General features: G+C 39.2%; 1 protein-coding gene across 1 annotated transcript; it reads left to right on the top strand.

The window, feature by feature from the left end:
• Positions 1–26,532, top strand: BMX (BMX non-receptor tyrosine kinase). The gene is made up of 17 exons (XM_064444814.1): positions 1–138; positions 1,110–1,214; positions 3,391–3,472; positions 5,124–5,243; positions 7,040–7,101; positions 11,830–12,008; positions 15,084–15,143; positions 15,919–15,973; positions 17,221–17,300; positions 17,951–18,078; positions 18,500–18,574; positions 19,316–19,487; positions 20,416–20,632; positions 22,327–22,391; positions 23,330–23,448; positions 25,385–25,542; positions 26,458–26,532. Exons 1-17 carry the CDS (start codon positions 1–3, stop codon positions 26,530–26,532), a joined length of 1,890 nt encoding a protein of 629 aa, XP_064300884.1.

Here is a 26,532-nt window from a genome sequence, read left to right as displayed (position 1 = left end):
ATGGAAAAGGAAATAATTCTAGAAGAACTTCTTTTAAAGAAGTCACAACAGAAGAAAAAAATATCACCAATTAATTACAAGAAAAGGTTGTTTGTTCTGACAAAAGCAAACGTTTCTTATTATGAATATGACAAAGGGGTAAGAAATAATTTTTTTAAGTAAATTGTTCTAAGAGTTTCCGGTGTCACCTTGTTCCTCTGGTTTTCTTCTGTGAAACTTGATTAGACATCATGTGTTAGAACAACAGGTGTGCTTTGTTTTGAGTAGAATTATAGGGTATCAAATCCCAGTTTCATTTCAGGAAAACACTGAGCCGCAGGCTTAAGAGTGTCTCTATTCAGAACAACTCTTACAGTTGTGCTTACCATTAAGCATCTGCTTGTGTCCTTCCAAAGAGAACTTAAGCAGGTAATTAACACTGACATATGTTTACACACTGTCTTGAATAGGGATGTTTTCCCTGTTCAGGCTTCCCTCTGAACTGACGTAAATAACTGGCTTCAGAAGTTACTTGTATGAGGCATAATTAGTTCAGAATCTCATCCCTCAGCTGCACAAAACAGATGGTTAAACTATCTTTGTTTCCTAAGGAGTGACTTTATATCACAAAAGGGTGGCTTTTCGCTCAGCTCTCCCACCAGAAATGCAAATCTATGTCCCAGGCAACTTATTTTAAAGTTTTTGCTACTTTTCATACATTTGGACTCCTCCTGTGACTTCCATCCCGTTACAAAACTGCAGGGAAGCTCAGTGAGAATGCCACAGCGAGGCTTCTGGTTTGCCCTTAAGGTATTTTCCTCTCCATTCTTCCTTCTTCTTTCCTCCTAGTCCCCTCTTCTGCCTTGTACTCCTGCAGTTGCAGCAAGTGCTTTCTCAGATGTAGGGCTGTGTCCTGTAATTCTTGTCACTGACTTAAAAAGGAATTTGATCAATACATTTGATGCAGGTAGGGCACCGGGAGGTTTATACTGCCTTTCTTTTAGAGTTTAACCGACCTGAAGCTATGGCTTATACAGCTTGAAACACGAAACTGTACAAAATCGTAAAACTAGAATATTTTATGTTGTGTTAATGTTAGTTTACAGTCTGCTGTGTTTTTTCCCTTTTAGAAAAAAGGAAGCAAAAAGGGGTCAATTGAGATTGAGAAAATCCGATGTGTTGAGACAGTGAATCTTGAGGAATCAACACCTCCTGAGAGGCAATATCCTTTTCAGGTTAGCCATGAAATTTGTTTCATTTGCATTTCATGTGGAATATGCCGGTAATCCTAAGGTTACACTTAGTGTTCCTGTCCTCAGTGGTGATACCTGATATTGCTGAGTGCTACTGATATTACAGCAAATAGAAAATCAGTCCCTATTACTGAAGTTGTGACTTTGCTGAAACATTTTTAATTGACAGTGGTAGAATTTAGATCAAGTTTTGGCTTTTTTGTGTTCAAAGGTCTGTCAGATATTTGCTTTAGGATTATCTGGAATCTATAGATCCCTTCACTAGGTGATCATTAGTTATTTTAAGGCAGAACTAAGCACTTTAAAACTCTTATTTTAATTCTTACTTTCTCTTTCCATGCAAATGTGCGACTGTCAGGAAATCCAAGGCTAAACCTTGTATCAGAAGATGCAGCTGCACAAAGCACTACACATGCTCCAGAATTAAATGTGATGAGAAAACTTCAAATTTGCTGCCTTTCATCTGTTCCAGTTGCCCAGCTCAGGTTCCTCCTGGGGCCTCCATCAATCTCAGTTCTATGGGCAGTGGGACATGCAGATGTGAGAAGCGTCCACAGATCCCCTTCTCGAGTGCCACTGCTAAACAGTGCAACCGCAAGCGGCAGGCTGCTAGAGTGAACAACGGGGTTGCTGAATAGTGCGTTAATCCATGACCCCACAATAACTGCCATGCCCAAGAACAACATCATGAGAGATACTTCTCTGCCTTGTTGATCCCAGGTGTCATTCCAGTCTTCCTTTCCCTTCTTCCTCCCCCAGTTTTGTTGCACTGAAAGACACATTTATTTTAAATTAGTGTATTTATGTCAGGAATGCATAATCCAGTTAAGCAGGGAAAAGAGTGTATGCTATAGTTACAGGGTGGAGGACCCTGTTCTGGGAAACGATGTCTAAAAAGGACTTCAGGATCCTGATAAATGAGTACAAATTCCCCTTGTGATGCTGTGGCCAAAGGAGCTAATGGCATCCTTGGTCATGGAAGCAGGCATATATTGAGTAAAAGCACTCAATATGTTTTGACACTACTGTGATTGCCAGGAGAATATTGTGTCTAGTTCTGGTGACTATAATTGAAGAAAGATGTTGTAAACTGAAGAGAGGTCAAAGGAGATACTTGGCAATGACTAATAGATTGGATAGATAACATGTTGAAGAGCAAAGCTAGCAGGGCTCCACCATTTAACTAAATAAAGAGACAGGAAGTAAATTGATCAGTCATGTATACTTACCAGTGGGAGTACACATTTAATGACAAGGGCTCTTCAGTCTAACGAATGTAATGGAATGCCAATACACTGGCATTTGAAAAGCAGTGCACACAAGGGAAATGAAACCCTGACCTAACACAGGCACACACACAGAGTCAGCCCAGTACTAAATGTGATCCAAAAAAAAGCAAAGCAGATGTTAGTAATTATTAGGTAGGCATCAAACGGAGCTAGCAGAAGATGGGCTGAAAACAAGCAAAAGCAGCTGACACTTCATATTGTGTAGCTAAGCTGTAGGACTACTTACTGCAGGATGTTGTAGATACTAGTTATTAGGTTAAAAAGACAACTGAACAAATTCATAGAAGAAAAGTACCTCTCAAAGGGTATTATGTATAAATGCATCACCTTTGGCTCAGGATTCCCTGATCACTGTACAGCTGCCCTGAGCATATACTCTGCCTCAGTATTTGTCACTGGACACTGTCAGGAATGTGTTCCTGGCCTCAGTGAGCATTCAGTCTGGCTTTGAGTAACACGAGCCAAAAGCTGGAAGGTGAATGTGGAAAAACTGCAGTGGAAAGAAAGAGTTTATATGTGGGCTATAAGGTCTTTCTTACACAGAAGATGGGAATATCCAGAAATATTCAATACTGTTCTTTGTTTCTGCAGCTGTGCTTTAGGACACGATTCACTTTGGTTAAGGTGGTATATATTTATATAAACATATTTATATCTGTATTTATACTTATATTTATAGTTATATTTACTCATATTAAATATGAAGTATCTATACGAAACAGCAATAATATGTGACCTCTGAGAAACTTTACTAAGTTATGAACTTCAGTATGGGTCAGCTCCTGTCACCTTCTCCTTTCCCTTCCTGCACAGTAGCATGTTTTCAGTCAGTACACTGTCACCATGCTGGCTTTTCCAACGTCTTCCAGATTGTGTACAAGGGTGGCATTCTCTACATCTATGCCGCTAATGAAGAGAGCCGGGAGCGGTGGCTTGCAGCTTTGCATAAAGGTAACAGTATTGCTTTGTGTACCAAAATATCCAAATAACATGAGGAGAGATAGGAAAATGCTCCTGCCCATCATTTTGCGCAATTCTTTGTCACCTGTTTGTAGTCTCATTCATACTTCCGCACGGACTGATTGAAATGCATGGTATTTTTGAGAACTGATTAAAAATTTTAAAGGCTGAAAGTTTTAGTAAGAAATAAGGCAAAACAAAGCTTAGTTTTATGTTTTTCATGGGCATTTTAAAATCTTCATCATACGTTCAGCCTTTACCAATGCAGGTTAATAGAGCACAAGCGGTCCTGATGTGGCTAGCATAGCGCTTAGCTGCATTAACGCCATTTTGATAACCAGTACTGCTAGTGCTTTTTCCTTTGCATTTTCCTCTTCTTTTTTCAGGGAAATTTCTATTGTTTTCAATGAAGCAAAAGCACAGTCATGCAAAGCAGAAAACTGCGTCCCTGTGTAACTCCAGTGAAGGGAAAAACCTCACATTGAATAAGGCAGCCCTCACACGTGCTGGCCGTTGTAGAAACAAAAATAGGCAATCTGTAATGGGCTGTGAATGAACTTGTAAGCCCATGTGTGAGCTACCTCTCTGTCTGTGACTCCCCTTGCATATACAGAAGTGAGAGTATATCAATTAATTTGCCAATGTTATGGAGAATGTGGACCAGAAGAAGAATGGGAAGCATTCAGCAAACTAACTACATCGAGCCTTCTAGAAACCAAGGTTTTCAGTAATTTTTTTGAAAACAAAATATCTGAAGAAAAAGGTTGTGTAATTGATATATTTTGTAATGCTCATGACACAAATAACAACATAAGTATTTGACTGCCTACAAGCCTCTTAAAAAGTGTGTAAAAACCACTTGTTGCCAAGGGCTGCCCTGATCCTTTTCCTGCTCTCTCACATGCTAAGGAATCTTAGGTTTTCCATGGCTCACTGCAGCAGAGCTGAGAAAGCCAGTCCTGAAATAATCAGTTTTTAAAGTCTCACTCTACACCTTCTACATTTCTTTAGATATGGATCCAATGTATCACTAGCACAGTGAGACTACTGGGGCCATTTTCCTAGAGTAAACCAGTTCTCTGAATATAAAATAGACATTTCTGTGACAGTGTTTCCTTTTGGTGTGCTTAAATAAGAAATGTGTTTTAACAAAAATATGTTAGTTTGGATTTGCCATCTGGGTATTGAGTATCTTTTCTGATACTGAGTATTGGTTAATATAATTTTCTTACAGTAGGTAGTTGTAGGAAACTATTCAGCATATTTTGATATATTAAAATGTTTTCTTTTCATTAGTTTTATTATTGATAATAAAATCTTTCTTAGATCCATGACTTTGAATCATAGCTGTTGGATCCTGTTTTGGCTTTGGGTGCTTTGTTGGATTGTACTGTATCTCTTTTTTGACACCCAGGTTTCTTTCTCAAAGAAACAGGTAGCTGAGGGGCATGGATTTCAGACTTGGGTTTGCATAGAGGAATACAGTATAGAGGTAAAAATGTGACTGGGATGTGTGCCTAGAGCTAGGAGTTGGTAAGCACTGCGGGGTCCCATGGTTTAGTGCAGCAGACTCTATTGATCATAAGGCACATTCCCATGTTGCAGCCTGTCATGTTTTCTTTGGTTTCTTTGTGCTTTCCAGAAATTAAAGACAATTCTGATTTACTAAACAAGTACCATAAAGGATTCTTCATTGACGGGCAGTTTCTCTGTTGCAACCAGACCTGTAAAGCAGCCCCTGGATGTACAATCTGGGAGAAATGTAATGTGTTCTTTTATTTCATTGATTAGTCTCACTGATGTTTTTCACAATATTGCCAAATCACATGGACATTTAAGGCAGCGTAATCAATATAAAAGCTAATCTGCTTACACCTTTTCACGTATGTGCTAAGCATCTTTTAACATCATAGCCACTATACATTGTAGCTTATGGTATAACTGGGGGAAGTAGTACACTCAATTATATCTGCTGTGTTTGATCAAAAAGTTAGTCACATTTTAACCTGCAAAATAAACCAGGTGGAATTATTTTTTCTCCTTATTCTTAAGATCTCTAGCTAAATTGTAACATTATGCTGTAAGTCCCTTCTAGCAATGAGGTCCCATAAGCTGAATGGGTAGAAACAATGGAAGTTCAGCACAAGAGTGTGTATGAATGAGTGTAAACCAATACTGTTTCATAACAAAATAGAAGTAAAACTATTATATTAATATATAACTATATGATTTTTTTTCTAAACAGTGTGATTTAACTCGCAGCAGGTTGGGGTTTTTTTTTTATTTTAACATGCTTTCCTAAAGTATTTTTGTAGAACATATCAGTTATTTAGGGGGGTTAGGTTTTATCTGTAAAGACTGAGAGAGGAAAATTTGTAAAGCGGTTCCCTCCTAGGTTTCACATGTTCATGTCTGTGTACATGCTTAACAGTGAAAGGCCACACTTGGGAAAGGGAACAGCAGTTTATGAGTATTTGGGCTTCAGCCTTTTAAAGCTTGATTATTTGGAATTGTAGAGCACTGTTAGATCCATTGATTTCAATCATGATTGAACCTTAGTCTTAAGCATTTACAGTCACAATCAAAAAAGTATGAACCCAAAATTAAAAGTTAAATCAAAAAAATGTAGGTGTGAGCAGTTAGGACCCTGATTTAAATCTGTGAGACTGACTGTAACAGTATAGCATTTGCTTCTGAAAATTGAAATTAATGACATAGGTTTATCTACTATTACTACAGGATTCATCATTATGGAACACTAGATGATGTAAAGAGTTGTCAGCTGATTTGTAACAGCAATGTGAATAGCATACCTAGCTTCAAAACCACTTGTTAAAAAAGCAGATAATGCCATGAAACCTCCCATTAGTGGCAAAGACAAGGAAATACTTCATTACCAATCATGGATCTCTTAGCCAAGAGAAGAATTAAAAAGAGAATTTTTGTATATTGAATGCTTAATTTATGCCTGAGATAATAATGCATGCAGGATAATGTGCTGTATCTACTCTAAATTTGTTCCTAAATAAGTTCCTGAGGCTGCTAACAGAGATGTGCACAGGGAGACTGTCTGTGTAGGGACGACTCCAGACAGCCTCAGCCTTGTAACCGCTGGGTAATTGAAAGCAGTATTTCTTAATCACTGCTTCATAGATTAAAAGTGTCAATTAAATTATTAAAAAAAACAAAACCCAAAAAAACCACCCCAGAATAAAAATAAAGCATACACGTGTTTCCCTCTGTATACAATCAAATAAGCTAATAGAACTGGGAAATCCACAGAGCTAAATACAACCACAAATTTCCCTGAATTTTTGTTTTGGCAAAGATGAAAACAATGGTTGATGGGGTTTTTAAAGATATTAAGATAGTGCTTGAATTAAGAGAAGGTTGGAAAATATAGAGCTAAAGCAGGTTGATACCTCAGGGAGGTGAAATGTCAGCTGTTACGATGCTGTAGCTGCCACTGTATAGATCTGCAAGTCAGAAAGCCTCATGAAATAAAACCTTACTTAAATTCATTGCTTTTTTTTTTTTTAATTTCTTCCTCTTATCTAGATGTGACTCTGTGTTGCACAACTGGGTCTGTGAAACCACTGCCTCCAGTCCCTCAAACGCTGGTAAGTGAAAACATTTGAGTATCTGACTACGGGAAAAGAGCCGGCATCCAAATGGTAGGGAGGGCTGTGGGATGGGATGGAGAATTGCAGACGGACCCTCACTGGAAGCTGGCATAGACCTCTAATCTGCAGTGCAGCTTCAGCATCCTTGTGTCCACCAGAATGTCAGAGGGAAGGACTCATCTCCCTCTTCCATGGTCTGTAAATGGCAAACTGGGAAAGTCTCAGCCACATTCAGTTCATTTTAACGTCCTCTTGGCGGTACTGGGATGTCTTTTATTTCACCTATTTCCTGTGAGATCAGGGAATGCCATAAAAATTAGCTGTCTAGTGTGTAGGAGGTCCCCATTCCTAGAGATGCCAGAAACTCCCCTCCACCACCCTCCCCAGTGAAAATGGTGCTCATAGTATTTGGAGAAAACATTGTAACTGAAGATGTAAACAAATATACCGGCTTTGCATGGGTGAGAAATGGTCGATGAACTGCATTTATCTCAGGCAAGTCCCACATTGTGCTGTTCTGGGGTTGGGTCAGGAATACAGATTGCTGGTTAGGAATGTATGTTTAGCCCAACTTTACAGAGACAGCCTCTAAGTCAATGAAGTGAGAAGTGCATCTGAGTTCTTTATGTGCTCTTGCCTAAATCTTGACTTTATATAGGAGAGAAATCCAGGAGTGTGGTGTCCCACCAGCACCCACTGGGCCTTGCCATGTCTCTGAGAAAGCCAGGCTTTCACAGACCCAAAGAGAAAAACAGGACACCAGGGTGCCAAAAGCACTGCTTGTGCTTAGTTCTGCTTGAGTCCTCTAGCAATTTCTAGGTGAAGAAGGGCAATGGTTGGCAGGGTTAAGAATAAAAGCAAGACTGGAAGATCTGCTGCTATGCCGATTTCCTCATCTATCACCTCCAGTACAAATACAAGAGCAATCATGGTGTCTTTGACCTTGGTTATATGGCCCAGCCTAATTATTGAGGTTTGTAGGTGGAAATGAAGTAACAATGAGAAAAGAATAGAAAAGAACAAAGTGGCTTAAGTTACAATGTTTTTATCTATTTAAAAAAGGACTAACAGTATGGTCTGTCTGTGTATTCACAGATCATTACCCCAGCCTCCTCTAAATTAAACCAGATTGGGTTTCAAATCATGGGATTTTAAAATTTTTACTTCCTGCTTTAATTTCATTTGTCTTCTGTACCTTTAGAATACAGTCTGGGTCTATCTCCTAGCCTGTCTCTATTAATCAGAAAGTAACTTTAAAAAAAAAAAACAAGAAAAGAATCTGGAATTTTTGTGTGTACAGTTGACATGAAAAGCCAAGGCTTTAAGAAACACAGATTATCAAGAGACAGAAGATAAAATCAAAAGAGCTGTAAAACGGAGCTTTACGAAAAATAATAATAAAACCTTGGAAAGAAGCTATGAATAAAGAACCTTTTGACATTTTTTCTGATAATGAGATTTGAAAGTAATAGCATTGTGAACATGCAGCAGCATAACTTGTTTTGAATACCATGGTCTGTTTTGCCTGGCTCCCATCAGGAGATGCTTTGTCTATCTGGAGAGATCATCAGCCATGCAAATCTGCTTCTGACCATGCTGGCTTCTGCTACGCCTTTATGATTTATTATTATCATCTGCCTGGGTTCAGAGAAGATATTTTGAAAGGGAAATTTAAAAAGCAGGGACATGACAGTTTTCAGATGGGTACTTCTAAAACAGGTTCCGTAAATGCAGATATAATAACTACCACATCTGGTTAGAACAACTTGTCTTCATTTTCCCAAGCCATATGATATAATCAGGTTAATAAGGCTAATACTGACTTCTCTTGGTGAGGTACAGTCTGATTTAGTCACAGAGCTACTTCCTTAAGCTCTCAGCACATTTTTACTTTGCCCTTCCATCTACTCAGTTTGATCATCAGAGGTACCACTGTACCCCAGCCCTCCTTTTGCCTATGTCAGTTCATGTCCCTCACCTCACCAGCCTCTGCAAGCCTTGCTCCCTTGCTTTTTTCCCAGCTGACCAGAGGGGTTACTTTGGCACCTTGGCAAAACAGACCAGAGGAATTACATTTTTCTGTGAGGCATTACTTCTGCGTGCTTACATCCTGCAGCTTTGATGCCTCTTTCTCTTTCATCAGTTCAGCATTGTATGTCTAGCCTCTCACAGAGGAGTTGGTTCCTAAAGAGTGATGCTGTTACAAAGAATAGTGGGCACAAAGCTCCCTTCATTGGAACCAGTGGGTACTTCACCTGTGTTTTGATAACAGCAGGAAGCAGGAGCTTCCTGCCCGAGAAACACTTTCACCGCTGCTGGTGCCTGGCATCCACTGTCTTTGCAACGGCAAATGATTCACGTAGGTCAGACCAATACTGCAGTAAATCAGATAGAAGTCCACTGAGTCCACACACATATCTTCTCATGCTTATGTGTTGGACAAGTTTTATGGGAGCTGAAGTGATCCAGGACATGCTTCCAGCTGTACGGTACGGGTGCCGTTCTGCAGATAGTAACTTAGTAACTGTTCCCCATATGCACATCACAGCTGAATCTCAGACTGTCACCTATGGCTCTCTACAGATGATAGTGGCACAGTCATCAATATGAAAACCACAATAATATCACTGTCAGCATAAAGGAAATAATAAGATCCACTCAGTTACTATTAGGAAATGCTCTGGGGCTTTCAGCCAGTGCTGGAAATGGAAAACTGTACATATGGACACAAATCAGGACATTAATCTGTACCAGGTTACAGATTAAGTCCAGAATATTGCATCAATCAAATACACATCCAGCAGTGAAACCCAAAGGGATGAAAATCTGATGTGCTCAACTTTGGCTGGTTCTTTTCCCTGACAGGTTGGACAAAGCAAAACTCATTTCTGTGATAATGGTTCCTTATACTGTTTACTTTGGCCAACACTTTGCAATTTCTTCTGTTCACACACAAAGATGAAAGCTCCATCAGAGGTTGACACTCTGATCATTCCACAAGCAAAACACGGGAAATTAAGAAAGAATAATTTAATCTCCAGAAATTACCAAGGCCAAATGTCAGAGGTACACATCAGCTCATAAACACATTTACTGAATATCAGCTTGCTCTAACATCACTACATGCTTTAAAGAGAAAACAGTTTAATCTCTGTATTATAATTTCTCCATCTTTCTGACAACCTCAGGCAACTCTAGTTCTGTCATTATCCCACAAAGCAAATGGGCGGTCTAAGCCTTGAATCCTGCTTAACACAGACCCTCTAGCTATAAGCTCCTTTCTACCGAAGTCAGGTAGGACCAACAGGAGCCACCCTTACTGGGTTCGAGTAGTAGTTCTTTATGAGTAACAGACCTACTTCTAGTCAAATGAATAGGACCCTGCTGGAGTGATACCTCTTTAAAGAATGAGTATCTCTGCTAGAGCTTAGTGAGATCAGATTGAGACTTTATGTGTTTGCAGGAAGAGATCATGTGTGTCTTCTGGCTCAGTGGACTCAATCAGGCATTCACTTGGCTCTTTGGTTTCTCCTTGTTTAAATTTTTAAAAAGCAAATAAAGAAACAAGCAAACATGCAATGCCATGGTCACTTGGACTTGACTTAAAGGAATCACAGCCTGCTTCAGGACACTTGGCATTTTTCCCTGGCATTGCATTACAGTGGCATTTGGAGCTTCTTTTCCTGAGTCTTTCTTATTTTATTATTTTCTCTCATCCTTTGCTGTCAGTGTTTTGTGTGTAGTTTTCTCTGCTTTTAAAGAATTGTGATGTCTGGATTTTCTCAGTTATTACATTTCTCTTATTTCTAAATGCCTTTGAGTGCCTTAATTTTAGATGCCCTTTCGCGTATGGTTAGGCTGATGTCACCTAACTTTAATGCCAGTCTTCTCATCCAAGTCATTTGTGTAGACGTCATCAACAAGCAGTGATGAGAGGTAGACACTTCTGTAGGATGACATATTTCACATGAAGACATGGGTCAAAGCTAGGTAAGATGAACCCCATAGTTACATACCTACACTTGTTTAACCCTGCACAGGAAAATTTAGGCACCAAGGAGTGGGACTGCTTATACCCAACATGCTTAGTAAAGAAACATCAATAAAACATGGTAAGGAAAGGGAATGATTTAGAATGAACGTAGCTTTTTGCTTTCAGCAATTAGTGGTAACAATTGGCTAATGCTTGTCATGCTTCATGGTAAGTAATGTTACCTATTGATCAAATGCCATTCAAAAAACCAGTTATTTTATAATACTGTGATGGGGTCTTTTGATACAACAAGACATCATCGCACTTAGTTATAGTAAAGCACAATTTGATCGTGTGGTGTCCAAAGCACATGAATTGCAACTGTTCATTAAGTAGTATCAGCTTCAGATAAGTGGCAGGGAGTCAAGTCTATCATGTAATCCTGGTAATGAGAGCTTCCTATTACAGCAGTGTCAGCCTCCACCCAGAGTTAATTGCTTCTGGTGTCATTACCATGGAACTTGGTTCTGTCCTCAACAGCCTCACAAATGTGGACAACAGTTTCTGGGCTGTGTTTCTAAACGGATGAGGAAAAAGCTGCTTGCCAGTGCCCATCTTCTTAGCTTTGATTAATTTCCCTAGTATCATTTTACCTGTTGAAGATATAAGTGATCATGTATTTGTCACGTGTTATTTCTTACTATATCCTGTTCTGCATCTCCTTATCATTTTACTTCCTCTGTCTTCAAAAGAGGAAACGTAGAAACCTGCTTCAGGTGCTATCCCCATCCAAGCCAGTCCTGAAAATGGCTGTGGCCAAATGCAACTATGAACCCGAAGGAAATTCAGCTATCCAGCTTGTCAGAAGCAATAAATACTACATATTGCAAGAGGAAGATTCTGACTGGTGGAAAGTAAGGGATTTGGATGGGTAAGTATGTGCAGCAGAATACTTTTGTACTATGACCGTAGTCTTCCATGTACCTCATCTTCATAGATAACAATGCAGGCAGTCCTGGTACGTTTCAGGATCTATGTTAGGATTACCCTAGTAGCTTTTGAACCTTCCTCTAGAAGCCTTATTGTCTTCTGGACAACTCCATTTGCATTACCATCCTTGGCTGCCTGTTGGGTAAGATTTACAAGAGACACTGCCTAGTATACTAAGATACTACCCAGTAGCCTTAATTTTGATACGTGCCTGAAGAAGGGCTTGCATATACAAAAGCTGTCCATTTTTTCCAACTATTTAGTTTAAGGGAATAAAAAGATAAAACCTCTCCTCACAGATGTTGCTGCTCTTGTTTGCACTAAACCATTTGTAGACAATCACTGTTAATACTGCAATAGCAGTGACAGCAGGGAGACCAGTGAAAACTGCTGAAGCATGAATAATTTCTTACTTCCATCTCTCCCCAGCTTTAGCAATACTTTTCCACAGAGACAGGGCACCTCAACCTGCACAGAACAGAAGAGTTTAATTGTTCTCTTTGAGGTTCACAAGCGGAGGAATCCCCTTCAGCAACTCAAAATAAGCTATTTTTCATTAGTGTCCAGCTGGGGCAGAAAAGAGTGTATTTTCCCAAGTTATTAAATGAGAAACAGCTTTAGGAGTACGCTGGAGACAAAGGCAGTGCAACAAACAGGAGCTGCCTGGAAGAATAAGATTGCTTGTCCGTCTCATGATGAGTTTGATTCTATATACTTGATAGAAATGTGGAAGGGAAGAATTTTTGAGCTAGGACATGCCCAAATTGGTCTGGAATAAAATTACTTGATCCACTCATAATTTACTGACAAAGATTACAACTGCAAGGAAACCAACAAATAAAGCAACCTTAACTTAACGTAAAGTGTCTACAATTTATAACTCACAGGACTGGCATACTGTTCTGGCTGAAGAAAGCAGCACACAACCCCAGCAATGCAAAGACAATAATAAATTAGTAACTGAGATATGCTCCTAAATGCCTTCACTGGACTGCTTATGGCTATGTAAAAGCATATGATACAGGCAGCTCTGCTTATACAGCCTGAGTAGAGGGCTCTGAGATGAACTAAGGAGCAGAGAGAGATCAAGAGAAAGGGGGACATTTAGAGTTTTTTATTTGGCTTGAGAAACTGAGGCTTTTGTAGTATTCATTCTGTAAGGACAAGTCATAACATATATATCATAACAAAACCTTTAAATTCTGCTTGAAAAAAAATGAAGATCTTGTTTTCTTGAATGTAGTAGGAACAAGTGTCAGGAGTTACCTCTTTCACCTGGTTTCATGCACTCTCCATTTTCTTCTCTGTAGTGAGAGCTGTGTTGAAGAAATTCTTCCTTTCTGTGTCAATCTATATTCAAATATACAATTTATTCCTCCCATTTATTTTTCTGATGGACGCAGCATACAGCCATCCCCCATACAACTACATACAACTATGGGGGCCTGTTGGACCCCATAACTTAAGTCCATCATGCCATACTGCCAACTGCTTTAAGTGGTAGCTCAGCTGTCCATATTCACTTAGCCTAGCTTCTCAGCTGCATCTGGCATTGTGTCAGGAAGAGTGCTGAGCCTATCTATCGACTTTCTGCATTCGACCTTGGATGCTCTGCTGGCACCCATTAGTCACTGCCGTCCTTCATCACAGCAGCTGAGATGGCATGTAATGAAATTGTTGAACAGCTGCTCCAATCTTCCATATAATGAAGCCAATCACTGAGGAAGAAGCCATTTCAATGACTAGCGAAAAGAGTACTTCATTGAAATGCAATTTTCTAAAACAAATTACTTCTGTATTTTTCTACATGGTAGGTAAAAGCAGAAATGTTTTAACCATGAGAATTTCTGTTGGTGGCATTCTAAAAAGCGGGTCTCTGATTAATCCCTTTTCCTATTTTAAGTGACCAAATTTAAGATTCAGTCATGTACGATAGCTAAACTGTGAACTGTTTATTTTGCAGGAATGAAGGTTTCGTACCAAGTGCTTATTTGAGAAAGTTATCTCTGAATGATGATGAGCCAAGGTGAATCAATATGCAGCCATCCACTGCCTAAATGTTTTCCTCACCACTCTAGTAAAGATTAGGCAATATCTCTGGAATATATTTCTTTTTAAATAACTTTCTGAGTACTAAGCATAAAGTTTCCTGAAAGGCATAGAATCAGATACAATTTGACTCATACATTAATTCATAAAACAACAGTTGAAAATCCTGGTTTTGTTTAAATCAATAGGGTTTTGCCACTGTCTTCAATGATGCTGGGATTTCAACCTTTGTACTCTCACTTCAGCATTAAATCAGCCTTGCTAGCACTCTTGTGCCTTTGTACCCATGTGAGTAGTCCTGTGCAGGGTAAAGGGAATCCAGGTCTATTGAAGTGATACATTAGACCCATCTTTTCCTTTTCAGTAAGGTGACGTGACATTGTAAGCATTAGATATATGCTGAAGTATTTGAATGAAAATCTGACAGAAACATAGCAGATTGTCTCATAGTAAACCATACTGGACAAGATTCAGAGGTGTCCTTAAAAATACCCCTACTCCCTATTCTTACAGTATCCCGTAAAAGGCAGCATAAATAAGAATCATCATTATTTCTGCACAAGAGGTTATTTTAGAGGCCTCTTTTTCTGCCACATGAACTCATCCTGTTGTCTGTTATGCTAAGAACATTTATTTGGGAAGTCTAGGGTCGTGTGGTTTTGGAAATCTTCCATGTAAATTTTGAAAAGGTAGATGCAATCTCTTCATAAGGTCACTAAAGGGATATGTCGTTTCATTGCCGGTTACAGCATGCCCAGAGAGTATTTGGCTTTCCAACACATTGCACAGTGGAGGGGAAAGGCTGTACGAGTGTTTACTAAGTCATAAAGAAATCCAGACAATTAAATATGTCTCAAATTTTTTAAATATGCACCTTAGACCATGGCATAACTACTCAAAAAATACATGTAGTATGACTTTTAACCTAAGGAAGGCACTACTTCAGCATGTTGTTTTGTCTTTTCAGCGGAAACTCCAGTGTCAGTGAACAGACATTGGCAGAAGAGCAGAGTATTGCTAAGCATGAGTGAGTATATAGAACATGTCTTCATGAGACCCAAAGATTCTTTGGGCAGAGATTGTCTTTCCACTTTACATGTCCGCTATACCTAAAGCAGTAGTATCCTAGAGATGGCTGTCATAATAATGATAATAATGATAGATATTATCATCAGCAACATCACTGCCTACAGACTTTCAGAGGCATGAATGTATTTGTTTTCAGACAAAAAAAAGGCATTTAGACAAATTAGCCTAGTATACTAATAAAGGAACTCTTCATAAAAGTGAACTGTTAAAAATACTTCATTGGAGCTCCTTGAACTGATCTGACAGAGCGTATTAGGCTTGTTTCCTCCATTTGGGACCTCTCAGTTTACTTAAATATTATGATAACCAGAAGGTTCAAGGTCAGAGGAGAATTACGCACCTCCCAGCTTTTAGGGAGTTAGCCGCGTCGTGGTCTGCAGGAGACAGAACAAACTACCTCTGGTAGAGCTCCTGGCAGAGCATTAGAGCAGCAGGATCCTCCTCCAAGGATTTACTGTAAAAAGTCAGAGTCACAGGGTGGGGCCAGATATTTCAGGAGAAGAGCCACTGGATGGATGAGAGGAAGCAGAGGGGAACTAGTGGTTTCCCTTTTATCTCATGGCCTAAAATCACACATGCAGGACAAGTCCCAGCTCTATTCTCTGGCTTTTAAAAGCAGTTTTGAAAAGATTTTGTCTGGCATTTTTCTGTGTCTGCTGTGCAATATTCAGCAATCAGCCTGTGAATAATAAACCCAATATTTCTCTTTCCAGTTGGTATGCTGATAGTATCTCCCGTACCCAGTCTGAGCAGCTGCTCCGTCAGAAGGTCCTACCTATCCTTTATCACTTGTATATGAACAACCATGGAAATGTTTCTGTGTCTGTTGTGTTTGCTATACTGCGTAGCTAGAGGATGCTGACGCTCTTCAAATAGCTATAGTATTAGAGTGCTAGAAACTCTTGTGCTAACTCAGTGTCGATAAATAGATCTCCAAAAATGCCTGGATGAGTTAATGGCTCTTCTACATAAATGAACAAATTATGCACCTCTAAAATATGCTTGGAACAAAGCCTCACTGAGTGCATTTCCCCTCAAAGCTCTGCCTTTTGATTCTACCTCTAGGCCTGTGTTGTTTGCTCCGGTGTGGCTCTTTCTGCTGGTTAGTCTAGAGGAATCCTCTGTGACAGTTTTACATTATACAAATATGGAGTAAAAGAAGTTCACCCAGACAAGCAGATAACCCTGAGCAAACTCAGTGCTATGCCCACTGAGCGTTGGCTGCATGGAGCTGACTAAGAGCAAGGATGGACAACATCACAGGCCTAGTCGGGTGTACAAGTCTTTACAGCAGACAATGGCAGAAGGACTTGTCCATGTACCTTCCTGGAGGAGACCCAGCCTCAGCCATGCTTTGCCCTTCAGTGTGCTGTGTAAACAAGTTTTCCTCTTGTGGCTTGCTGCTTTCTCACAGCCAGTCTTATTGGTACACATCCACGAAAAACTTTGATATAACCCAATCCTTTGGGAGTCTTGGTTCAGCATGCTTTCCCTTTGACCTGCATGATACGTTCGGGAATGAAATTCAAGTGTGGCAAATCACTGCAGAAAGGCAGTTATGTCCCAGTCCCAAAAGGCACTGGATACTCCTGGCTCCAGTTAACTTTATTCAGATGGGATGTATGTGGCAGTATTTGGGTCTTATAATGTGTACTGTCTCTGGAGGGAACATGAGGAAGGAGATGGGGTTAACAACTCTCCATCTCCCCAGTCATAAACCTGTGTCTTCAGACAAAAACAAAATTGCAGACTACTTGCTTCATGTCTGGGGTGGGGTACAACTCACCTAATTTAAAACATTTACAGTGAGATACCACAATCAGTTACCTGGACCCTCTTTTTAGTGGAGAGAAATATTTCTGGGGCGTAGTTCATCTTGTCCTAATGTAGTCCTTAAAGGTGGTCAAATGAGTCACGTTTCTCCTCTCCTTTGTGGATATTACAGTGTAAAAGCCTAAAGTTCACTGAAATAAATCCCAACCTCATTGTTCCTTGTAACTTTTTTTTTTAATTAGGGTAAAGAAGGTGCTTTTATGGTTCGGAAATCTAGCCAAGCAGGAATGTATACTGTGTCTGTGTTCAGCAAGGTTCCTGAGTGAGTATCCAAAGAATGTGTACCATTTCTATGAGCATGCTATGGGCATGCTGCTTGGTGTGACTGGTCAACAACAAAATCTCTATATTTTGTGAAAGGTGAACCTTGGGCACATCCAGGTCATATTAGTTACTTGAATTCATACATGATAGTGGCTTCCTGAATGGGGGAATGGAGGTCCAGGATTGTCTCATCTAAACATAGGCATGTAACAGACACATAATCTAGGGGAATAGCGGGGTGTCAAAAGTGAGAGAGAAAGAAGGGAAGGTAAAGCGGAATAGGAAGGGGAAGAGAAAGGGAATGTCTTCAAAATTAGTTGTAGAATCATTGCAAGGGCAGCATGTGAAAGTCTTTTGTTCTAGATGTAACTGTTGGGAGACAAGTACTAACCATCAGACTACATTAGAGTATACAGCAGAAGTCTCCAATGTGCTAGAGCCTGTACCACATAGCCAGCAGGAGTTAAGGGGGGAAAAGAAGACTAAGGCAAATACAACAGTTTTCCTGGTGATATCTAGTGCATATTTTGTTTTTTGGCCAACTGGGGGTGGTGCAGTTCATTCAGCAACAAACTAATCTATTAAGGCATGGGCTGGAAGGCACTTTGCAAGGCTTTGACATGTACTGCACTTTGTGGTGTTTTTCAGAAGTAAAAAAGGAACAGTCAAACATTATCATGTGCACAAAAACCCTGAGAACAAGTATTACCTCGCTGAAAATTACTGTTTTGAATCAATTCCCGAGCTTATACACTACCATCAGCACAATTCAGCCGGTAATCCTATATGTTCTTTCTACTTGATTAGCTTTGGCTTAGGCTTCCGGACTTCTCAGCATTATGATGAATCTCTTCCAATACTGAATACTTTAAATATTGAAACATCTTTTGGGAGAGTTTGGGTGGAACTTGATCTAACATATGCACAATCCACACAGTTGCTTCCCTTTGCTGTACAGCGCTTTTTGGTATCGTACTACCTCTTCTTGCAATACCTTTGCTGGACTAGCCCTTAAGCACAGAAAATTTTCAGTCTTGTGAAGTGATGCAGCAGCTGATGAATATTGAATACTGAATATCTGTCATTACCTGGATGGTTGTAATGTGGCAGGGAGAGGGGGTACTAATTTCCCTGTATTTTCTTTGATTTCAGAAGACACGTGCATATACTATAACCTTTAACAAGTTTTCTTTGCAGGTATGGTGACAAGGCTCCGGCATGCAGTGTCTACACAAGTGAATAAAGTCCCATCCACAGCTTCATTAGGAAATGGTATGAAGATAACTTTTCTTTCTGAAACTGGTGTCAGTCTTGGCCACCAAGAAAAGAATAACCAGAAAATCATGACTTTTGCTGCTTTTAGGCTTGCAGAGGGTACAGAATCTTTGTTTGGTGGCCATTTCTGCTTGTCCATGCGGGAGGCAACGTGAGAATTTGGGAAGGATGGTCCTTCAGTCAACAGCTCCTTCTGCAGTTTCCTCTTGTCCAGTGTAGCATCAAGACTTTACGGTTCTATGAAATAGGGTACCCATTCCTACGTGTGCATCTAGTCTACATCCAGGGCAATGTGAATGCAAAGGCATTTTATATCAACTTCTATGCTGTGCCCTTTTTAAGGCATTTTATGTCAGGTCTTATATCAACTGTGTAAGACCTTGCATGCTTCCTTCCCCAGCACATCTGAGTCATGGCCATTCTTTCCCTTCTCCACATTACCTGACACAGTAATACTTGTCCTCCAATCTCCTGCAAGAAAATATATCATCATTTGATTCATACATCTTTCTCAAATCTATTTACATGGCTTAAACCTAAGCAGCAGCAAACAACACTTGTAGGAAGTGTAGTTTCCTTCTGTAACTTAAACACAAAGCTGAGAGACAGGTATGTTGCTTCTGTGCTGCATGGTTCTGCAACCCTCCAGAGAAAGCAAAGGGATTGCATGAGGGGGTTACAATGCTTGCATCTGTCCTTTTTTTTTTTTTGCTAAAGGAATTTCTTTTGTCCCACTAGGAATCTGGGAGCTGAAAAGAGAAGAAATTGTCCTGTTGAGAGAGCTAGGGAGTGGTCAGTTTGGACTGGTGTATCTGGGCAAGTGGAAAGGACAATATGATGTGGCCATAAAGATGATTAAAGAGGGAGCAATGTCAGAAGATGAATTCATAGAAGAAGCTCAGACCATGATGTAAGCTATGGCATTGCTTAATTATTTAGAAATAATGATGTCTTCAAACATTAACCAGTACTGTATAGCACACACAGGAAAGAGAATTTCCTCTTAAAATATCATTAAGTAGCACTGAGTACATTAGGCACAAGCTAAATAGGTAGCCATATCGGATATTTGAAGTATTACCAAAAGAACTTCTCAAAGATTGATACGACCATCTACAAAGTTTTCAGTTAACATCCTTTCCACAACTTCAGAGGTTCCACATATGTCACTTAAAACTCTGCTTCATTAGCATTTATAGGGAAATGGTTATAAAGCTGTTCCTGACATCCTGCAGGTAGGAATGAGAGACAGACCAATAACAGAGAAATGTGAAAAATATGAGCATGAGACTTGAAATTTTAGTCTCTGACTCTGAAAAGGTAAGGATGTTGGAATTTCCAGTGAAATTCCATGAGACAATAATTGAATCATATGAATTCAATAATATTTTTTGTATCTCATATCCTGAAGGAATGCACTACATTCCTGTCAATTAACAATCTGATAGTAGGCTCAGGATTCTCAATATGAAATTTTTGCATCATGGTTTTAGTAGAAAACTTTAAGGTCTAAGGTCCACCCCACCAACTTAGATCTATTTTCTCCCACAATAAGGCTGCACTTTTGTGCTGCTAAATCCTATTTCAGGTTTGAATTATAAAGTTGTCACTCCATTAATACTGAGTCTTCTTTGGATTGTCATCAATACTGAGTTTCAAAGTAATCAGCAGAAGGACGCTCAGTTCTTCTTGGAAAGGAAAATTTGAAGTCAGATAGGACCGTATCCAGTCTCAATAATTTCTTTCAGTATGTTGTATTAATATTTGAGGAACAAAACTTAAGAAATGCAGAAGAATCTCCATTCATTCTTTGATTATTTTATTTTTATTTATTTCAGGAAACTGAATCATCCCAAACTTGTTAGACTGTACGGTGTATGCTCAAAATCATATCCCATCTATCTAGTGACGGAATACATGCCTAATGGCTGTTTGCTTAGCTATTTAAGGAGTCACGGGAAGGAACTACAACCCCTTCAGCTTCTGGAAATATGTTATGATGTTTGTGATGCTATGGCATTTCTGGAAAGCTGTCAATTCATACACAGAGATTTGGTAAGCTATCCCACGGGAGAAGTGGAACAGGGAAGGTAGGGGGATGACCTAACACTAGGCAGTCCTACCCCTCAGGATCACCCACAGCTGCACTGGCTCTGTTGGCACTCACCCCAGAAACCATTGTGGTCTGCTGAACAGAGACACCCAGCTGGCTCATTACAAGGCAGCTTTGGATGAGCAGCACTGAAGCCACGTGTAAACAGCACTGCCCACAAGCTAATATGCTGTGCTTCATAGCTGACCTGGGAGGTCTACAGCACTGCATGCTGTGCTCCTGCATTTATGGGCTCTAGCATCAAAGATTTATGCACCACCTGGCAGCACAGACATCCAATTGTAAAATTAGTCCACTGAAGAGAATGGTTCTGTCCAAAGATGCTGCAGTCCTCTGGGAGAAAGTAGTGCAATATTAAAGATTTGGGTCCCTTAAATTTTTTTTTGATGAGCTAGGGATTTATCTAATTGGGAGCTATTTCTCTTATAAAGCAAGTGTGAACACTACTAGGATAAAGTGGAATTTACTCTGGTGCATTGCAAGCAGGAGCAGAACTTGAAAGCCTGCAGCTACCTAGCTCTTTTAAAAACACTTGTCTGCCAGTTTTCAAGCAAGTATTTAAAGTTGCTTTTGATGAAGGGATCAGACCTTTCAAGGACTTGGACTGAAAGTTTATGCAAAACTTAGCTTTCAAGAATGCTGGCTTTGGGGAAATAAGCCATTACATTATTCGCCTATTAAAAGGGAATCTAGCCAGATTCCTGGTGCATTGTTCTTCAGAGTCAGTAGCAGTATTTTGCCTTCTAACTCTAGATAAAAATATGTTGGAAGATTTGTCACTACTTATGTTACAGACTTGCTTAATTTTCCAACAGGGGTGCAATGTCCTTAGCTAGCATTTTACATGTCTTATTGATGCTTTCAGAGAATTGTCTTTATGTGTAAACAAAGTTGTTAAATCCATACTGCACCAGTTCTCACACTCTGATTCAGAAATCAGGAATACCAGACAACTTAAGTAGCAGAATTCAAGTTGTCAATATAAACTCAGTTTCCTGAAAACTGGCTCTGCAGCATGGGAAAACAGAAATAAAACTTCAGCTTGATTTCATGTTGAAAACTGTAAATGCAAATAGCATCACAGAAATTACTAAGCATGCAGGCAGAGAATACAGCCTTAGATAACTGTTCCTATGTGATCATTTGCAGAACTAGGCCTATATTGAACTTTTCATAAATCAAGCTGTTTAGATCACCTTTCACTGCTCCACTCTGTAGTGCATTGCAAATAATCCAATCAATTTTTTCCCTTTTTGATGCCTTGGTAAATTCTGAGACTACAGAAAAGGACCCTGGAGCAGGATGCCATTTGAAAGACAAGGTTTAGTTTCTGGCTCTGTTGCTGTTTTTCTAGGTGAATGTGTGTTTCTCATCTCTCTTTCCTCCTCCCTCAATGTCCTTATTTGTAAAGCTGGGATAATGGTAAAGAATGTTTTCAATCAGTAGTCAAAAAGTGAAATAAGAGAGCTACTTACTGTTCCCTTACAGTTCCAAACTTAATTGCTTCAATCAAAGAATGTCATTACTCATTGAAATGCTAGAGGACAGAAATTATTATTAGCAAATTACCAAGACATGTTATTTGCTCCCTTTTGTATTTTTTCCACTCATGTCTCTTCTCATTTGCATATTAAAGGCTGCTAGGAACTGTTTGGTTGACAGCAATCTTACCGTGAAAGTATCTGACTTTGGGATGACTAGGTAAGTAAAAGAATTGGGAACCTTGAGAAGCTGCGATATTAGTGTACATACAGCTTACTGGGATTGATCAGGTAGCAACTGGCTTTTAGGAAAGCTAAGCCATGGTGTGTGATACAGCTCTTTGTGTCTCCTTTCCATTAATGGCCATAAGCCATTATGGGGTTAGAATAAAGTTTTTCTGTTGTCTCAAAAAGTTAAGGCTTAAAGGCAAATTGCAGCAGAGAGATTTTACTAGTCATGTTTGTTAAAGAAATCTCAGAGTTTACTTTGTGTACAAGATTTTCACCTAATTTGGGTGCCAAACATCTTAATCAGCAGCCTCAACGGAGAGAAGTTGGAGAGGATGAGCAGCCTAGAGAACATGTCCTCTGAGAAGAGGCTGAGGAGGCAGGCTGCTTAGTCTGGTGAAGAGGAGGCTGAGAGGGGATCTAAAAGCTGCCTATACCTACCTACAGTTACTAATCTAATGGAGCCAAATAAGCCTTATCGGTGCCAGGTGATACGAGGACATCGGCCACATGCAGTAGCTTGGGAAGTTCAAGCTGGAGAGTAAAAGAAGTTGTTTCCCCAGGAGGGTGGTGGGACAGTGAAACATGCCAGTCAGGGAGACTACAAGACTGCAATCTTTGGAGGCTTTTAAGACTTGGCTACACAGAGCCATGGTTGACCTGATCTATGTTGGGAATAATCCTATTTGAGCAGGAGGCTGGGCTAGAATGACCTTACAGAATCATTTCTATGATTCTGCATTATAAGTTGATAAGACAATAGCAATGATCTGTTCTATAGCTTATAGCCAATGCTTCTATCAGGTATCCTTTGGGAATTTGAGATTCTGCCCGGGCTTTTCTTAGGAACCTTGTGATGTACAAGGAAGAAGTAGTCAATAGTATTTCACTGTAACTCAATCACAACCAAGTTTGGTTCTTGCATTGTAGGTACGTTCTGGATGACCTGTACATAAGTTCACTAGGAACCAAGTTTCCAGTGAAGTGGTCAGCACCAGAAGTTTTTCATTACACCAAATACAGCAGCAAGTCAGATGTATGGGCCTTTGGTATGTATGGAATTTGACATATAAATATGTATGCATATATGCTATTACGTTTAGATTTCCTCAGCTTACTAAGAAGAAATGTTAGACATTTACACACTGAAGGAATGTAAAAAGCAGTTACAGCTTATGTTCTTGTTTGATATTTTTATGCATCAAAGCCCTACCATCTTTGGATTTTTTTAGCCCTAGTGTTTTTATTTTGGACACATAGAAATTCTGCCTGCTCCCCATTTGCTATATATGTGTTTAATACGGTAAAGTAAACTGTTGGCAGTGGGGATCAAATGGTATCTTTGGTGTATCCAGACCATAAATCAGTGCTGACCAAGTCAAAAGAGATTTTCTGTTAGTCGCAGAGGTCAGAGTGGACTCTGTGCATAAGCCAGGTGTGGAAAAGTCTGTGTGAGCTGAGTCTCTGTATCTCAGCAAAAATAAGATGCGTTTGCAGGTCATTTTAATCCAAGAATGTCAAACATTTGAACTTCTACTTCGGTGGTTTTCAAGCTTTGATTTACAAATCTCTGGAGCCTGTTCAGTGTTTCTAAAGGTCTGCAAAAGGTATCAAAGGAAAAGGAGCCTTTTGTGAATGGGCTTAAATTCCACTTATGTAGGTTTGCTCCTCCTGTAGGAAAATTTTGGCAGCTATCAAATTGATGAAAGATTGGCATCCCACTGTTCTTGACATTGAACAATGGGGAATAAAAAAGATTAAAAAGTGTTTCCAAATGCTGGGCTGCTGCTTAAACTTCAGCTGGTCTCCCAATAATGATGAATCTGGCAGAGCAGCAGCCCATTCATGCCCTTTACAAGTCATTTATAATATATATGATTAAATCAGAAGTTAGATTTTCTGGTGATATGTTTTCTTTTTGGTCTTATCGATGAAATCCTGGCTCCAGGCTTTATTGTTGTTAACTCCAATATTGTCATTAACTTCAATGAGAAACACTATTTTTCCTTAGGTCTTTTCTCGTTTTAACATTACCCATTGATGCAGTGGAAGCAAGGGGAGAGCAGGATCCATCAGTTCTTGTTTGGCTGTTTTTAACTAAAGCGTTTAAAGGGCTAAAGAACTGAACTGAAGTATTTATATCCCAAAAGCAGATGTCAGAGAACAAATAATCTTGGTTTTTAATGTTTTCATCAGGGAAAGCTGGGATTCAGGTACTATTTTATTCTGATCCTGCTGTGATACTACAATGCCCCAGTCGTCAAGCTGGAGGGACATCAAAGATCCAATAAATTTCTTTTTAAAAAAATCATTACTGCCAGTATTATATGTCAATATTTCATATTTTTTTTTTACTTTATGGTTGGCATGATTATCACATATGTTCAGTTACCAAAAAAAATGTTTCTTGCAAAGCTAGCATTATGAACTAATGATTATGATATTATCCAGTGTTTCTACTGGTTCAGTATAATCCAGTTTTTATAGATATATGTAGGTGACACTATAAAGTATTCAGAAGTCTTTCTGATACCAAAGGAGTATATGTCCCACTCACTTAAAAAAATGATAAAATTTTTTTCTTGTTATTCTGTAAAAACATAGATACCTGTACCTGTCATTTTGTTTTTCCTTTCCTCTCTCTCTGTACACACATAGATATATCAGGGGATGTTTGTATGTATTTTGTAAAAATTTCAGTCCATGGATAGCTATGTCCTGGGTTTTCTCCATTATTGTCCACATTCAATACATTTTATAACTAACTTTATAATCTAACTTTACCTTCTCCTGCAGTCGAATTTTTTTATATTTGGGTACAGAATCACACTTGTCAGCCATCTCCATACTTGTCTTTGGACAATATTCTCTGTAAAGAGTCTGATCAGTTACATGTTGCATGTATGTCTTGCTCTGGGAAAAGGGGTTATCTTCCATTTCTTAACTTTCATGTCTTGTCTTCCATTGCCATGAACATTTTTGCAGGTATCTTAATGTGGGAGGTGTTCACTTTGGGAAAGCAGCCCTATGAGCTTTATGATAACATGCAGGTGATTGAGAAAATTTCTCAAGGATACAGACTTTATAGACCGCAGCTGGTTTCAGACATCATCTACCAGATAATGTACAACTGCTGGCATGAGGTATGTGTATCTGCACATATAAACTGGAAAAAAACCAAAATAATAGGAGCCACTAGGAGTACCTGCTGATAGCTGAACTAATGTTCATAGTGGAAAATATCCCTTATAAAAGCCATTGCCCGTGTGTAGTACATTCTATATAGCAGCGTACTTCAGGACATTGTTAGAACAGGAAACTGGGGTTCTTTTCAGAACCATGTATTTAAACAAATAACACTAAAATAACCTTCGATATCAACATAATATACAGGATGAGATTCTTCTCACTTAATTTTAATGGTTTAAAATTTGGATGCTGAGCTAAGCTACTTGTCTAAATTTCTTCCATGATTACAGGACCATGGTCATTTGTCCTTTCTATCTTAGCCACCACAGAATAAAAGATACCTGCTTTCCTATACAGAGATCTTAAATAGCAAATGTAGATAGGATGTCTACCTTTTTAGGTAGCTAAAGTGTGTGAAATAACCCCACCTTTAGAATGAGAAGGATGTGTTACCCCATCTGTGAATCTTCCAGGAGTTGTAAGTTAAATGCTGATCATGTTCATTTTATTTTGAGAGCTCTGCCTCTTCTGTGCCAAGAATTATGCTGATTTATTGTTCCGCTTCATCTATATTTTAGTCAGCTGTCTGTGGACCATGACTTGTTTGTCACCAGGAAAAAAGAACTGTTTGGCACATTATTCGTGATACCATGAAATGCCAGTGATGTTTTGTTTGTTTGTTTGTTTTAATATAATTGTCAGAAAAATGAGAAAAAAACTTAATTTTGAGGACATGTTAATGCAAAGAAATAATATTAAGCTATCACAACATAAGATAGATAAAAAAGTAACTTTAGTTTTCTTTACCTCATAATCACTGAATGATTTCAAAATTAAATAACCATATCCATAACCTTTGCTTCATTTAGCTACCAGAAAAGCGCCCTGCCTTTTATCAGCTCTTAGCATTTTTTGAGGCACTGAGAGAAGACAACAGAGCTTGA

Source organism: Phalacrocorax carbo, chromosome 1 (genome assembly GCF_963921805.1).
Source record: "Phalacrocorax carbo chromosome 1, bPhaCar2.1, whole genome shotgun sequence".
Taxonomy (NCBI): domain Eukaryota; kingdom Metazoa; phylum Chordata; class Aves; order Suliformes; family Phalacrocoracidae; genus Phalacrocorax; species Phalacrocorax carbo.
This window is presented reverse-complemented; position numbering and strand designations above follow the sequence as displayed.